This window comes from Salmo salar, chromosome 06 (genome assembly GCF_965601325.2).
Source record: "Salmo salar chromosome 06, fSalSal1, whole genome shotgun sequence".
Taxonomy (NCBI): domain Eukaryota; kingdom Metazoa; phylum Chordata; class Actinopteri; order Salmoniformes; family Salmonidae; genus Salmo; species Salmo salar.
In genome coordinates this window covers 65698844-65713012 of record NC_138296.1, presented here as the reverse complement: position 1 = coordinate 65713012, position 14169 = coordinate 65698844, and the positions used below count along the sequence as shown (strand labels likewise).

At 41.6% G+C, this 14169-nt stretch overlaps 1 protein-coding gene across 1 annotated transcript in view; it reads right to left on the bottom strand.

Moving 5' to 3' along the window:
• The window catches only part of man1a1 (mannosidase, alpha, class 1A, member 1), a 168598-nt gene that overhangs the window by 92484 nt on the left and 61945 nt on the right, over positions 1–14169 (bottom strand). Inside the window, exon 3 of the mRNA XM_014205126.3 lies at positions 6405–6520. Within this exon, the coding sequence (XP_014060601.1) occupies positions 6405–6520 (116 nt within the window). The remainder of the gene's footprint in view (positions 1–6404; positions 6521–14169) is intronic.

Below are 14169 nucleotides of genomic sequence, written 5' to 3'. Positions count from 1 at the left end.
CGTCTCCCCTGTTCCAGTGGATTTGTATTGAACAGAGGCATCAGGAAATGCAGTGGTATGCTCCTGTCTCTCAGTATTCCAGTCGTGGCCCCTCACTATTATGACAGTGAGGTGGAATGGAGGAACATGACAGAGGTTGGGGCCAAATGGAAAACCACAGACCGCTCCATCCATGTTAAGACAATGTTGGAAGAGAAGGAGATGGAAGAGGGGGTTGTATTTATCTTTGAAATAGATATTCTGTATTCAGGAGACAAAGTGAATATTAATGCCCAATCCACCAGGGCTTTTGTGAGCTCCTTTATTGTTGGAATTGCTCGAGGGCAGCGAAGTCAATGCCTTTCAATTAAAAGTTTGTTAATACTCTTCATGAATGCTTCTGATCACTAATGGTTTTTTTTCGCTCTCTCCCGCATTTGGAAAAAAAAATGAGGGTGGACAAGAATTTAGTGCTTCTTAACGAGTTGGTTCTCCCAGGGGAATAAATAATGAATCTGGTTCCATAACATGGGCAGGGTCTAAGAAGGCAGAGGAAACATCAAAGTAAAAAGACTGAAGGTGTTTTTTTTCACCGTTTCCACTCCAACTACCTCAGCTAAATTCTTCAGCTCCATCACCACCCCTTCCTTAATCCATGGTAGTTCATTTCACACAGCAACTAGGGTTAACAACGGTGAAACGAGGAAAGGTTAGACAACTTCATTTTCACTTGATGAGCCATCACATTTCTTTTAGCTATAACCTTCCTCACCTCTGGCATTCAATTGATCATAGAAACTGCATTACAGGGCTAAGTAATGGTTCAGTAGTTCACATACAAAAATTGCACAAACTGCAGTTTGACATTCTCTCAAGTGGGACATTCCTTTTAAAGCTGTAAAAGGAACCGGGACTTGAAAACAACATTTAAGAAAGAAAAGAAAAACTTGCAGAGAAATCACAAATTATTGAGGCATGACCAATGGGGAGAAAACATGCTGAGCTAAGAATAGATGCAAAAAAACAGAGTGGTTCAAAGCATTTGAGAGTGGTGCAGGTGTGGACCACAATGCAAATACTAATTATTGCAGTCCAATAGACTGGGGGGATTGGTTTGTAGGGTTATTCCACTGTGTATTTGGGCATTATAGAGCACCATTGCCAATATCACAATTTCCTGAGATATACACATCACGTTAGATTGCAAAGGTTTTGTATATCGTGTGGCAATGTCTGAGACAAAACCTTTTCAAACTGTTTTATACATCTCTTCCGTCTCAGTGTTTGGGAGTAATTTGTTTCCTATGCATAGTCTGAAGGGAAAAACAGTCTTAATGAATATCCTTTTATCAGTGAGAGTGAAAGGCTTGAGGAAGGCAATGTGTTCTATCTGACAGACACACAAAGTCCTCACTCCTAAAGCACATTACCTTCAAACTGATGAGTCAGGTCCATATTGACTGATTAGAAAAAAATACAAGAGTTAAGTGCTCCTTTCCCTACCCCGAACAGTGGAATTAAGATGACTTCATTCAGTCCACTTCCACAGACAGACGCGGTGGTTCCTTCCAGGTGAGAAGTGTAACTGTTCTGTCTAACACTAGAAAGGCCTTGAGGGACCAAATCCAACATTCTAATGAATACATTTCATATGCTATCAGAAAAATAATATTTTGGTTGTGTTAATGAAGGTATTGGTAACAGAATAGGTCTCTCTCTCTCTCTCTCTCTCTCTCTCTCTCTCTCTCTCTCTCTCTCTCTCTCTCTCTCTCTCTCTCTCAGGAGGATTTGAAAATCGAACATACGTGTGTTAAATAGACATATTTAAGAAAAGTCAAGGACAGGGGGGGACATGACTTTAAACATGGAACAGATATTTCAATGTTTTATTCATATTTAGTCAAAATGCTCTCACTTGGCTCTTCTAGTGTTAACTTCTCTAGGGTAGGGGGCAGTATTTTCACGGGCCGGATGAAAAACGTACCCAAATTAAACGGCCTACTACTCGGGCCCAGGAACTAGAATATGCATATTATTAGTAGATTTGGTAGGAAAACACTCTGAAGTTTCTAAAACTGTTTGAATGGTGTCTGAGTATAACAGAACTCATATGGCAGGCAAAAACCTGAGAAAAATCTAACCAGCAAGTGAGAAGTCTGGTGCTTGTAGTCCTTTCAAGTCATTGCCTATCAAACACACAGTGACTTAGGGTTCATTTTGCACTTCCTAAGGCTTCCACTAGATGTCAACAGTCTTTAGAACGTTGTTTGAGGGGTCTTCCAAAACGTTTTTCAAGACACTGGAATCGTCCGGTTGGAATATTATTGAAGTTCTAAGTTAAAAAGGCCCTAAAGATTGATGCTATACAGCGTTTGACATGTTTGAACGAACGTAAATATAACTTTTTTTGACTTTTTGTCGTGTCATTTTGGCCGGGCTTCCTACACTTGGAGTAGCTTACTGAACGCGGAAACAACAAGGGGTTATTTGGACATAAATTATGGACTTTATCTAACAAAACAACATTTATTGTGGACCTGGGATTCCTGGAAGTGCCTTCTGATGAAGATCATCAAAGGTAAGTGAATATTTCTAATGCTATTTATGATTTTAGATGACTCCAAAATGGCGGGTATCTGTATTGCCTAGTGTATTTTTCTGAGCGCAGTACTCAGATTATTGCAAAGTGTGCTTTCCCCGTGAAGCTTTTTTGAAATCTGTCACAGCAGTTGCATAAAGGAGATGTTCATCTATAATTCTTTGAATAACAGTTTAATATTTTATCAACATTTATGATGAGTATTTTTGTAAATTGTTGTGCTGATTCACCGACCGTATTGGAGGCAAAATATTTTCTGAACATCACGCGCCAATGTAAAAGGCTGTTTTTGGATATAAATATCAACTTGATCGAACAAAAAAATGCATGTATTGTGTAACATGATGTCCTAGGAGTGTCATCTGATGAAGATCGTCGAAGGTTAGTGTATAATTTTAGCTGAATTTCTGGTATTTGTGACGCCTGTCCTTGCTAGGAAAATGGCTGTGTGTTTTTTCTTGTGTTGGAACTGTCCTAACATAATCTAACTTTATGCTTTCGCCGTAAAGCCTTTTTGAAATCGGACAACGTGGTTACATTAAGGAGACGTGCATCTTTAAAATGGTGTAAAATAGTCGTATTTTTGAGAACTTAGAACTATGACATTTTGTGGTTTTGAATTTGGCGCTCTGATTTTTCACTGGCTGTTGAATAGTGTGAACCGTGGGTGGAACGGTAGCGTCCCACCTGCCCAAGAGAGGTTAAACAGAGCACTTCATCAAGGCCCAATTACCTGGAGTCAAATCAAACCAAATGTTATGTGTCACATCCTTCGCAACAGGTGTAGACTAACAATGAAATGCTTACTTATGGGTCCTTTCCAACAATGCAGAGTTAAAGATGAGAAAAATGTTAAATAAAAAAATAGAAAGAGACAAGGCATAACTACACAGTGATTAACGAATAAAAATGAACATGGCTACATACAGGGAATACCAGTACTGAGTCGATGTGCATGGGTACGAGGTAATTGAGGTAGCTATGTACTGCACAGTGAGGGAAAAAAGTATTTGATCCCCTGCTGATTTTGTACGTTTGCCCACTGACAAAGAAATGATCAGTCTATAATTTTAATGGTAGAGATCACAACCTATATTCACCCACTGAAAAAGACAGACAAAAGTTATCACTATGCTTTAAACCATCTAAAAGCACAACCAAATTCCAATGGAAAAACAAATGTCGGATTTTTGTTGAGTTTAGTTTAATGTCCATCACTGTGCTTTCAACCATTTAAAAGCACACTAAAGTTCAAATGGGAATAAAATGTCAGATATTTTGTTTATTTATACAACAGATGAATGTGTTATTGCTGTGCTTCATCTAATAGCAGAACCAAATGGCCTAGATTGCAGTTAAGATTACATTAAAAGAACACAGTGATCAATGCCGTTTCGAGATTCTGCGCAGTTTATTACAGCAATTGTGAAGATCTCCACAGATCTGCGATGACCTATGCATGCTATCTTGAACGTGCATGCTTTACAGTGAGGGATAAAAGTATTTGATCCCCTGCTGATTTTGTACCTTTGCCCACTGACAAAGAAATTATCAGTCTATAATTTTAATGGTAGGTTTATTTGAACAGTGAGAGACAGAATAACAACAAAAAAATCCAGAAAAACGCATGTCAAAAATGTTATAAATTGATTTGCATTTTAATGAGGGAAATAAGTATTTGACCCCTCTGCAAAACATGACTTAGTACTTGGTGGCAAAACCGTTGTTGGCAGTCAGAGAGGTCAGACGTTTCTTGTAGTTGGCCACCAGGTTTGCACACATCTCAGGAGGGATTTTGTCCAACTCCTCTTTGCAGATCTTCTCCAAGTCATTAAGGTTTCGAGGCTGATGTCTGGCAACTCGAACCTTCAGCTCCCTCCACATATTTTCTATGGGATTAAGGTCTCCATGTTTGACGGTGGGGATGGTGTCATAGGCAGAATTCCTCCTCCTCCAAACACGGCGAGTTGAGGCTAAAGAGCTCCATTTTGGTATCATCTGACCACAACACTTTCACCCAGTTGTCCTCTGAATCATTCAGATGTTCATTGGCAAACTTCAGACGGGCATGTATATGTGCCTTCTTGAGCAGGGGGGCTTTGCGGGCGCTGCAGGATTTCAGTCCTTCACGGCGTAGTGTGTTACCAATTGTTTGCGAATAATCGCACCAACTGTTGTCACCTTCTCACCAAGCTGCTTGGCGATGGTCTTGTAGCCCATTCCAGCCTTGTGTAGGTCTACAATCTTGTCCCTGACATCCTTGGAGAGCTCTTTGGTCTTGGCCATGGTGGAGAGTTTGGAATCTGATTGATTGATTGCTTCTATGGACAGGTGTCTTTTATACCGGTAACAAACTGAGATTAGGAGCACTCCCTTTAAGAGTGTGCTCCTAATCTCAGCTCGTTACCTGTATAAAAGACACCTGGGAGCCAGAAATCTTTCTGATTGAGAGGGGGTCAAATACTTATTTCCCTCATTAAAATGCAAATCAATTTATAACATTTTTGACATGCGTTTTTTCTGGATTTTTTTGTTGTTATTCTGTCTCTTACTGTTCAAATAAACCTACCATTAAAATTATAGACTGATCATTTCTTTGTCAGTGGGCAAATGTACAAAATCAGCAGGGGATCAAATACTTCTTTCCCTCACTGTATATATAGGCAGGGGTAAAGGTATTAGGCAACAGGATAGATAATAGATAGTAGCAGCAGCATATGTGGTGAGTGTGAAAGTGTGTGTGTGTGATTGTGTGTGGTGTCAGTATACATGTGTGTGCGTGCGATTGTGTGTGGGCGTATGTAGTGTTGGTATGTGTGTGTGAGAGAGAGAGTGTCTATATGTGTATGTTGGGTCGTAAGTATGTGCGAGTGTGTGGGTAGGTAGGGCTGTGGCGGTCATTACATTTTGTCAGCCGGTTATTGTCATGCAAATGACTGCCAGTCTCACAGTAATTGACCGTTAATTAACATAAATATGTTTAGCATCTCTAGGCCTCCACGCATACAAGCCGCTGATGCACGCCTTTGGAACATCTACATTAAAACAAGTCGAACAAATCCATTTAATATACATCACAATAAATTCATTATTTTGGTCAGGTCTAAAGAAACATTATGATGTGAAGAAAATGTATGTCAGAAGAATAGAATAGGAGTCTAGTTCATTTAGCAGACAAGATATTTTTATAAGTCCCGTGCAATTATTTTATGTTTTTATTGTAAGAATAATATAATTGAACATAGCTGAATAAAATAAAGGATATTTTTCCCATTCCGGAGCGAGTGCGCATTTCAAGTGGCTATGTTGAGCGTAAAAGTTACCATTTGAAACAGGTCCTATACGCTAGATTTAAGAATTATTTGACACATTTAGTTGTGAATGATACAAACCTTAGAATGTCTTATAAATCAAAACATACACCGAGTGTACAAAACATTTAGAACACCTTCCTAATATTGACTTGTCGGGGCATGCACTCAAGGTGTTGAAAGCGTTCCACAGGGATGCTGGCCCATGTTGACTCCAATGCTTCCCACAATTTCGTCAAGTTGGCTGGATGTACTTTGATACACACAAGCATAAAAAAAACGGCAGCGTTGCTGGTAGAAATGATGTAAGACGGAGTTCAGCTTTCCTGCATTAAAATGCCTTGGGTGGCTCTGTATTCTTTCCCTACTGATTACAGTCGGGCTTGCCTAACCAATCAGATTCTAGATCTCCTGTCCTTGAGCTTGTCAGTGGCTGACTAGCTAGCAGCCAAAGGTGTTCTATAGTTCTACTGGCTAGCAGACAAGGGGGTTCTATGTTATTTGGTTCTACTCACCACGTTGAAGTCCAGGTTCTTCTCCACCCACTCTGTGGCCATCTCAAAGTCCTCATACATCTCCATGACGTATAGGGTGTCCAGGGCATCCACGATGGTGGCTCCCTTTATGCTCCCTGGGAAGGCAAACAAAACAAAGCCTTGAGGACTCGTATCCTATTTTCCACTCATAGCAACATATTGTATTGGTAGAAAAACAGCACAGACAGAGTCAGGTTTCTACCATTAAGACCAGAGGAGGTTCAAATCTCCAGGGCAGCTGGGAGTTCTAACCGTAAGTGTGCTGTTTTATTCAAAGAGCGGGGCATATCTCCTGCTGCGGTGGAATATTGCTTCAGGCAACCTCCATTTATCTCAGTGCGAGATGTCATGCATATGAACAAATACAAATATGGCAGAGCACCTTTGGCTATACTGTCAGGTTTTTACCTGGTTGAGGAGGATGTGGCAGAGAAAGTTGGAACAGAGGAGTGAGCATATTAGCGTGAGTCTTTTCACGGTGGGCTGATGCTTTCGGAAGGCTCTTGGCCAACAGACCTTACCTATCAGATGACATTATACCGAGCCTCCTGAGTGGTGCAGCGGTCTAAGGCACTGCATTGCAGTGCTAGAGGCATCACTACAGACCCGGGTTTGATCCCAGGCTATGTCGCAGCCACCTGCGACCGGGAGACCCATGGGGAGACCAATGAGGCGGCGCATAATTGACCCAGCGTCGTCCGGGTTAGGAGAGGGTTTGGCCGGCAGGGATATCCTTGTCCCATCGCGCTCTAGTGACTCCTTGTGGCGGGCTGGACGCATGCACGCTGACTTGTGTCACCAGTTGTATGGGGTTTCCTCCGACACATTGGTGCAGCTGGCTTCTGGGTTAAGCGGGCGGGTGTTAAGAAGCTCGGTTTGGCGGGTCATGTTTCGGAGGACTCTCCCGTTGGGGAGTTGAGACAAGATCGTAATGAGATCGCAATTGGATATCACGAAATTTGGGAGGAAAAGGGGGTAAAATACCAAAAAATTAAATGACATTATACCCCCATGACAGAGTACCGTGTCCATATGCCCTGTGCAGCTAAAAACACCCTCTTCTGCTTCATTAAGATAAGAGCAACAAGATTAATGAAATTACTGAGCTATAAAGAAATGTAGCCTAGACGCAATTTATTCTCCAGAGAAGCTTCGACTTGCTCGGTTTACCAAGCGCTTAGGAGAACCCAGCCCCTGCCAACTCTCCACACTCGCTTGGAGGGCCGACATTTCTCGTCCTTTACGTCACACATTCAAAAGGAGGAGATGATAAAATGAAAGGCGCCAGGCAGGCAGTCAAAGAGGAAAGGCACCAGCCAGGCAGGCAGTCAAAGAGATGAACACTCAGCAAAGCTTTTAGTCCACAGCATTATCGAAAATAAACTCAATAACACGACTAAAGCGCTTTCCCATTCACTTACACCTATACAGCTTTCTTCAAATGAAAAAAAAGGTAATGCTGTGGTAACTGAAGGTGTTTTTATTTCCTTAAAAGGGTAGGATTACAGCTAAAAGCTTTAATGTAGATTGAACGCCCCCGAAATTTAACAATGGGTGCTGTAGGCCTGCCTGCGTCTGTCTGTCAACGAATGTTAATGTGGGCCACAAAAAGGAAGAGTAGCAAGGGTCATTGCAGGCTTGACTAAACACGTTTCCACTGGCCATCCTTTTGTCACCTGGCCTCCTTTTCCCTTTCCTGTTTTTCATTAATCCCTCACTCCATTTGGACTCTGTGAGAGAGACGAGGGAATGACATTTCGTGCCTGCCACCCATTGTCTGCCAGCCCGGCAGGCTTCCTTCCTGCTCCGTGGCTAGAATGCGTGCCTGCTTCCTCCATTATAAAATACAGTGGCAAGGAGGAGTGGAGAGGGGGGCATCCTCATCCCATTACTGGGACAAGCCAGAGCATGATGTGTGAAAAGGTGTTGTGTTTTTGCGAATGTTTTCACGTGCGTGTGCGTTTGTGTGTGCATGTACCTCAAAATGTACAGCAAGCCATGGAGTGACTTGAATTCTAAGAAGCAGAACACAGAATATCAAAGCCAGATTTCTCTGATCTATCAAACAGTCTTCTCACTCTAAGCTTCCAATTAAAATGTATTTCTATGACATGTCATGAAGCAGCCTTTATTCTTATAATAAAGGGCTCTTGAGATCTTAGTAAATTTTGAATGTAAGATGATAGATTTGAGTAAATGAAAAACATGTGAAGGCTTTTGAAAAAATAAGGATGACCTGGATATCAGTTCTTATAGAGAATCCCAGTTGGTAATTTTAAAACGTTTGATGGAAGAACACTTTCCCAAATTTCCATTTAGAAATCCTGAATTGACTTAAGGAGGACATCACTTAACATTTTTCTGAGGAAATCAATTAAAGGGATACTTTGGGATTTTGGCAATGTTGCCCTTTATCTACATCCTCAGAGTCAGATGAACTCATGGACACCATTTTTATGTCAGCGTAATGACTGGAAGTAACTACTAGCATGCTAGCAGTACCCATAGACTTCCACTCATTGTGCTAACGCTAGTATATTGTTAGCATTGGCTCAAAAAACTATCTATAACTTCCTTCATACTGGACACAGAGACAAATGGTATCCACGAGTTCATCTGACTCTGGGGAAGTAGATAAAGGGCACCATTGCCAAAATCCCGAAGTATCCCTTTAAGTCCAACGGCTGGCCCATGAACAGGCTAAATACATTTCCCCAGTACATAAGAGCTTGGTGATGGATGTGTGAGCAACATTCATGGGACGGCAGCTCTCGTGTCTAAGAGCTTTCATTTATCACCTGCTCTCTCTCTCTCTCTCTCTCCATATCTCATACTTTAGAAAGGAGCTCATCTCTGCAGCAGAGACTCTTGAGCATTTAATTGACTGATGACACTTGCTAATAGAGTTCTCACATCATTAGCAGGGAATGGCACAAATGGTGGAAAATTGAATCTCATGGGGCTGAGAGCCTTTGAGGCGTTGTCAGACGATGCATTGTTTGGACAAAAACAACCTTCACGTAAAAGTGGGCTCAGAATATCAAACCCATACACACAGTGACATCGTTCATTGTTCTGAGGGAGGACGTCGTCACCACTTCATTGAGGCCTATTTTAGAAAACATCAGAACCTGGGGCAACTTAGTTTATTATGTAAATATGCCTGTGGCAACTAGCCCAAATGTCTAGTCAAACCTGCTCTGCAGCTATGTGACACATTTGGTTATTCATCTTGGGGAGGACATGGTGGTTTCTTTAATACAGAAACAGGAAGTTGGAGAGTAAACCATTGGAAGTTTGTGTTGACAGCTAAGGTAGGCCTACATATGTTAGAGTTGTTAGATTAGATAATCATGTAGTGAGCTTTAGAGCAGTTATATAGTCTAACTTTACATTTGGTTATCACCTTTGTCTTTCAGCTACCCACAATGCAAACATAAACCATTCAAAGGAAGTTATAGAGAAATCTAGATCAAAAGGTGGAATTATACCATTTGGGTGAAAGTGACCCATCCCAACCAAAGGCAACGTTGTTCAATATCAAAATAGTACTACAGTGCAATTGGAAAATATCCGGACCCCTTAACTTTTAACATTACAGCCTTATTTTAAAATGGAATAAATAGTATTTTTCCTCTCATCAATCTTAAAACACAATACCCTATAATGACAAAAGAAACAGGTTTTTAGAATGTTTTGCTAATTTATTACAAATTTACAGAAACATTACATTTACATAAGTAATCAGATCCTTTACTCAGTACTTCGTTGAAGCTCATTTGGCTGTGATTACAGCCTCAAGTCTTTTTGGGTATGACGTTATAAGCTTATAAGATCCTCTCAAGCTCTGGGGAGTGTCGCTAAACAGCTATTCGCAGGTCTCTCCAGAGATGTTCAATCGGGTTCAAGTCCGGGCTCTGGCTGGGCCACTCAAGGACATTCGGAGACTTGTCCCGAAGCAACTCCTGCATTGTCTTGGCTGTGTGTTTAGGGTCGATGTCCTGTTGGAAGGTGAACCGTCGCCCCAGTCTGAGGTCCTGAGCGCTCTGGAGCAGGTTTTCATCAAGGATCTGTCTGTACTTTGCTCTGTTCATCTTTCCCTTGATCCTGACTAGTCTCCCAGTCCCTGCCGGTGAAAATCATCCCCACAGCATAATGCTGCCACCACCATGCTTCACCGTCGGGATGGTGCCAAGTTTCATCAAACCAGATAATCTTGTTTCTCATTGTCAGAGTCCTTTAGGTGCCTTTTGGCAAACTCCAAGCGGGCTGTCATGTGCCTTTTACTGCGGAGTGGCTTCCGTCTGGCCACTCTAGCATAAAGGCCTGATTGGTGGAGTGTTGTAGAGATGGTTGTCCTTCTGGAAGGTTCTCCCATCTCCACAGAGGAACTCTGGAGCTCTGTCAGAGTGACCATCGGGTTCTTGGTCACCTCCCTGACCAAGGCCTTTCTCCCCCGATTGCTCATGTTGGCCAGATCTAGGAGTCTTGGTGGTTCCAAACTTCTTCCATTTGAGAATGATGGAGGCCACTGTGTTCTTGGGGACCTTCAATGCTGCTGAAATGTTTTGGTATCCTTCCCCAGATCTGTGCCGCGACACAATCCTGTCTCGGTGCTCTACGGACAATTCCTTCGACCTCATGAGTTGGTTTTTGATCTGATATGCACGGTCAACCGTAGGACCTTATATAGACGGGTGTGTGCCTTTCCAAATCATGTCCAATCAATTGAATTTACCACAGGTGGACTCCAATCAAGTTGTTGAACCATCTCAAGGATGATCAATGAAAACAGGATGCACCTGAGCTGAATTTCGAGTCTCAAGGCAAAGGGACTGAATACTTATGTAAAAGTCAGTTTCTTATTTTTTTATAAATTTGCTAACATTTCTAAAAACCTGTTTTCTCTTTGTCATTATGGGGTATTGTGTGTAGATTGATGAGATTGTTTTTTATATTTCATCAATTTTAGAATAAGGCTGTAACGTTACAAAACTTGGAAAAGGGAAGGGGTCAATGCACTGTGTCCAAAATCCAATCAGAAAAATAAATAAATAAATAGTAAGACATAGCAGATTTGCATCTCAAAAATATTAGCTGATTTCGTTTCTTCAGGCATGGGAGCCGGGAAGATGGAATAGTACGAAATCAGAGGGAGGGTGTGTGTGGGTAAACTGAGACTGGGTATCAGGGGCCGGAATCCCAGGGGAGGACAGAGCAGGTTATAAATCAGTGTGTAAGGAGACGTACTGCTCCAGTGGTCTAACGAAGGCCTGGTTGTGACAAGGGGGTCTGATGCAGGGCCATGTAGATCCGCAGATCCCACCTCAGTGGGTGATGGATTCCCTCTCTGCTGCAACCCCTGTATACCCCTCCCAGTTCCAGCATCATCTAGCTACATCAGCCCAGTGACTGAGGGGACCACACACACACACACACACCACAGGGTTAGCCCAGGGGAGGCCCAGGCTAAATTACACCATCCATTCCAAGTATGGAGATGGAACACCTGATGCGCACACCATACAATGAAACATCCATGACTTCATCACTGGAAAAGATAAACAGTTGAGTTTGATATTATTTAAAAGCTTACAAATAGTGTTGTCAAACTATGATTATTTATTTTTTACGTATTTTTTTTTTTAACCTTTAACGTAAATTATTTAAAACCGTTTAAACTCCACATTTTTTCATATTCGCATATGTTGCAACATAGACCGTATTTCACATCCACTGAGGTTTTTGTACTGTGCCCGACCTCGGTTGAGACACAACATGCTCTTGAATAGCGGGTGGGTCATTTCAATCATGGAAACAGAATTCATAGAATGGACCTATCCATTCAGACCACTGCAATTTAGCTGGTACATCATTGGAATTGGACATTTTTTACTTCTAATGGCTATCACAATGACGACCAATGTCAACTTAAATGGTCATGTTTATTCTATTATCTATATTTCTATGAGTTGATCGTTTTTCTATGGAGGATTGACAGTAATTTAAAATAGATATTCCCATTCAAGTCAATAGTCTCTGAAGTGTGGATCTACAACCATTTTTGTGGTACTATTTGAACGTTTCAATTATTATTATAATATTTTATTTACATTTATCAGCCAAAATATGACACCCATCCTGTATTCAACAGCATGTTGTGTTTCAACCGATGGAGGGAACAACACAAAAACCTTAGATGATGTAAAATAGGGTTTAAGCTACATTTGACATATTAGTAGTATCTTTTTTAATTCCACAAAAATTACCGAAATTACAGGCTAAGAATGGACAGACGTAGGCCTATTTGTTCATCTTATATCTCCAAAGCCCAATCAGTGTGTCTTGTTTGCAACAAAACTTCCTGTTTGCAAATTAGGGCTGTCCAGACAACAACAAAAATCTTGGTAGACCAAAAGTTGTCTGTTCTTTCGACCCATCGATTGGTCGTGTATTTTTTCATATATAGACTAGGGTTGAATATTTTCCCGTTATTTTACAAATGCTCCATCCTGAGAATAAATCACTTTTCTCCTGGGTAACCCGGTATTTCCCACCAAAACCAGAAGTGTCATTTAAAAGCATTATAAAGTACATAAATAGACAGGTCTAGATTTGATTAGATCTTTGATGGAAAACTCAAGCCTGATGCTACTTGAGCCTGGTGAGCCATACATTAAATACAGTTTATAAACCATACATTAAAAGACATTTAATGAGCCCAATCCCAAAAAAGCCAAAATGATTGCGCCCTTATCCAATACATATTTGATATTGGCTACTGCATATTACGCACGACAGAAAAACATAAAAGCCCATAGATGTAGCTAGCTTGGGTAAATAAATTAAACTAGCTCCAGTAGGCTAATCTTTTAGAGTGTGAACTGTATTACTGTACTGTATATACTTTATGGACTAGAATTATGCACATCGTTCAAACCATGATCAAGCAGAAGAGAACATGCGATTCTGGTGAAGCACATGCAGCCTACAACGTCACAAGTATAGGCTAGCGAATTTGATTTTAATTTTTAAATATACTGCTCAAAAAAATAAAGGGAACACTTAAACAACACAATGTAACTCCAAGTCAATCACACTTCTGTGAAATCAAACTGTCCACTTAGGAAGCAACACTGATTGACAATACATTTCACATGCTGTTGTGCAAATGGAATAGACAACAGGTGGAAATTATAGGCAATAAGCAAGACACCCCCAATAAAGGAGTGGTTCTGCCTGTGGAGACCACAGACCACTTCTCAGTTCCTATGCTTCCTGGCTGACGTTTTGGTCACTTTTGAATGCTGGCGGTGCTTTCACTCTAGTGGTAGCATGAGACGGAGTCTACAACCCACACAAGTGGCTCAGGTAGTGCAGCTCATCCAGGATGGCACATCAATGCGAGCTGTGGCAAGAAGGTTTGCTGTGTCTGTCAGCGTAGTGTCCAGAGCATGGAGGCGCTACCAGGAGACAGGCCAGTACATCAGGAGACGTGGAGGAGGCCGTAGGAGGGCAACAACCCAGCAGCAGGACCGCTACCTCCGCCTTTGTGCAAGGAGGAGCAGGAGGAGCACTGTCAGAGCCATGCAAAATGACCTCCAGCAGGCCACAAATGTGCATGTGTCTGCTCAAACGGTCAGAAATAGACTCCATGAGGGTGGTATGAGGGCCCGACGTCCACAGGTGGGGGTTGTGCTTACAGCCCAACACCGTGCAGGACGTTTGGCATTTGCCAGAGAAC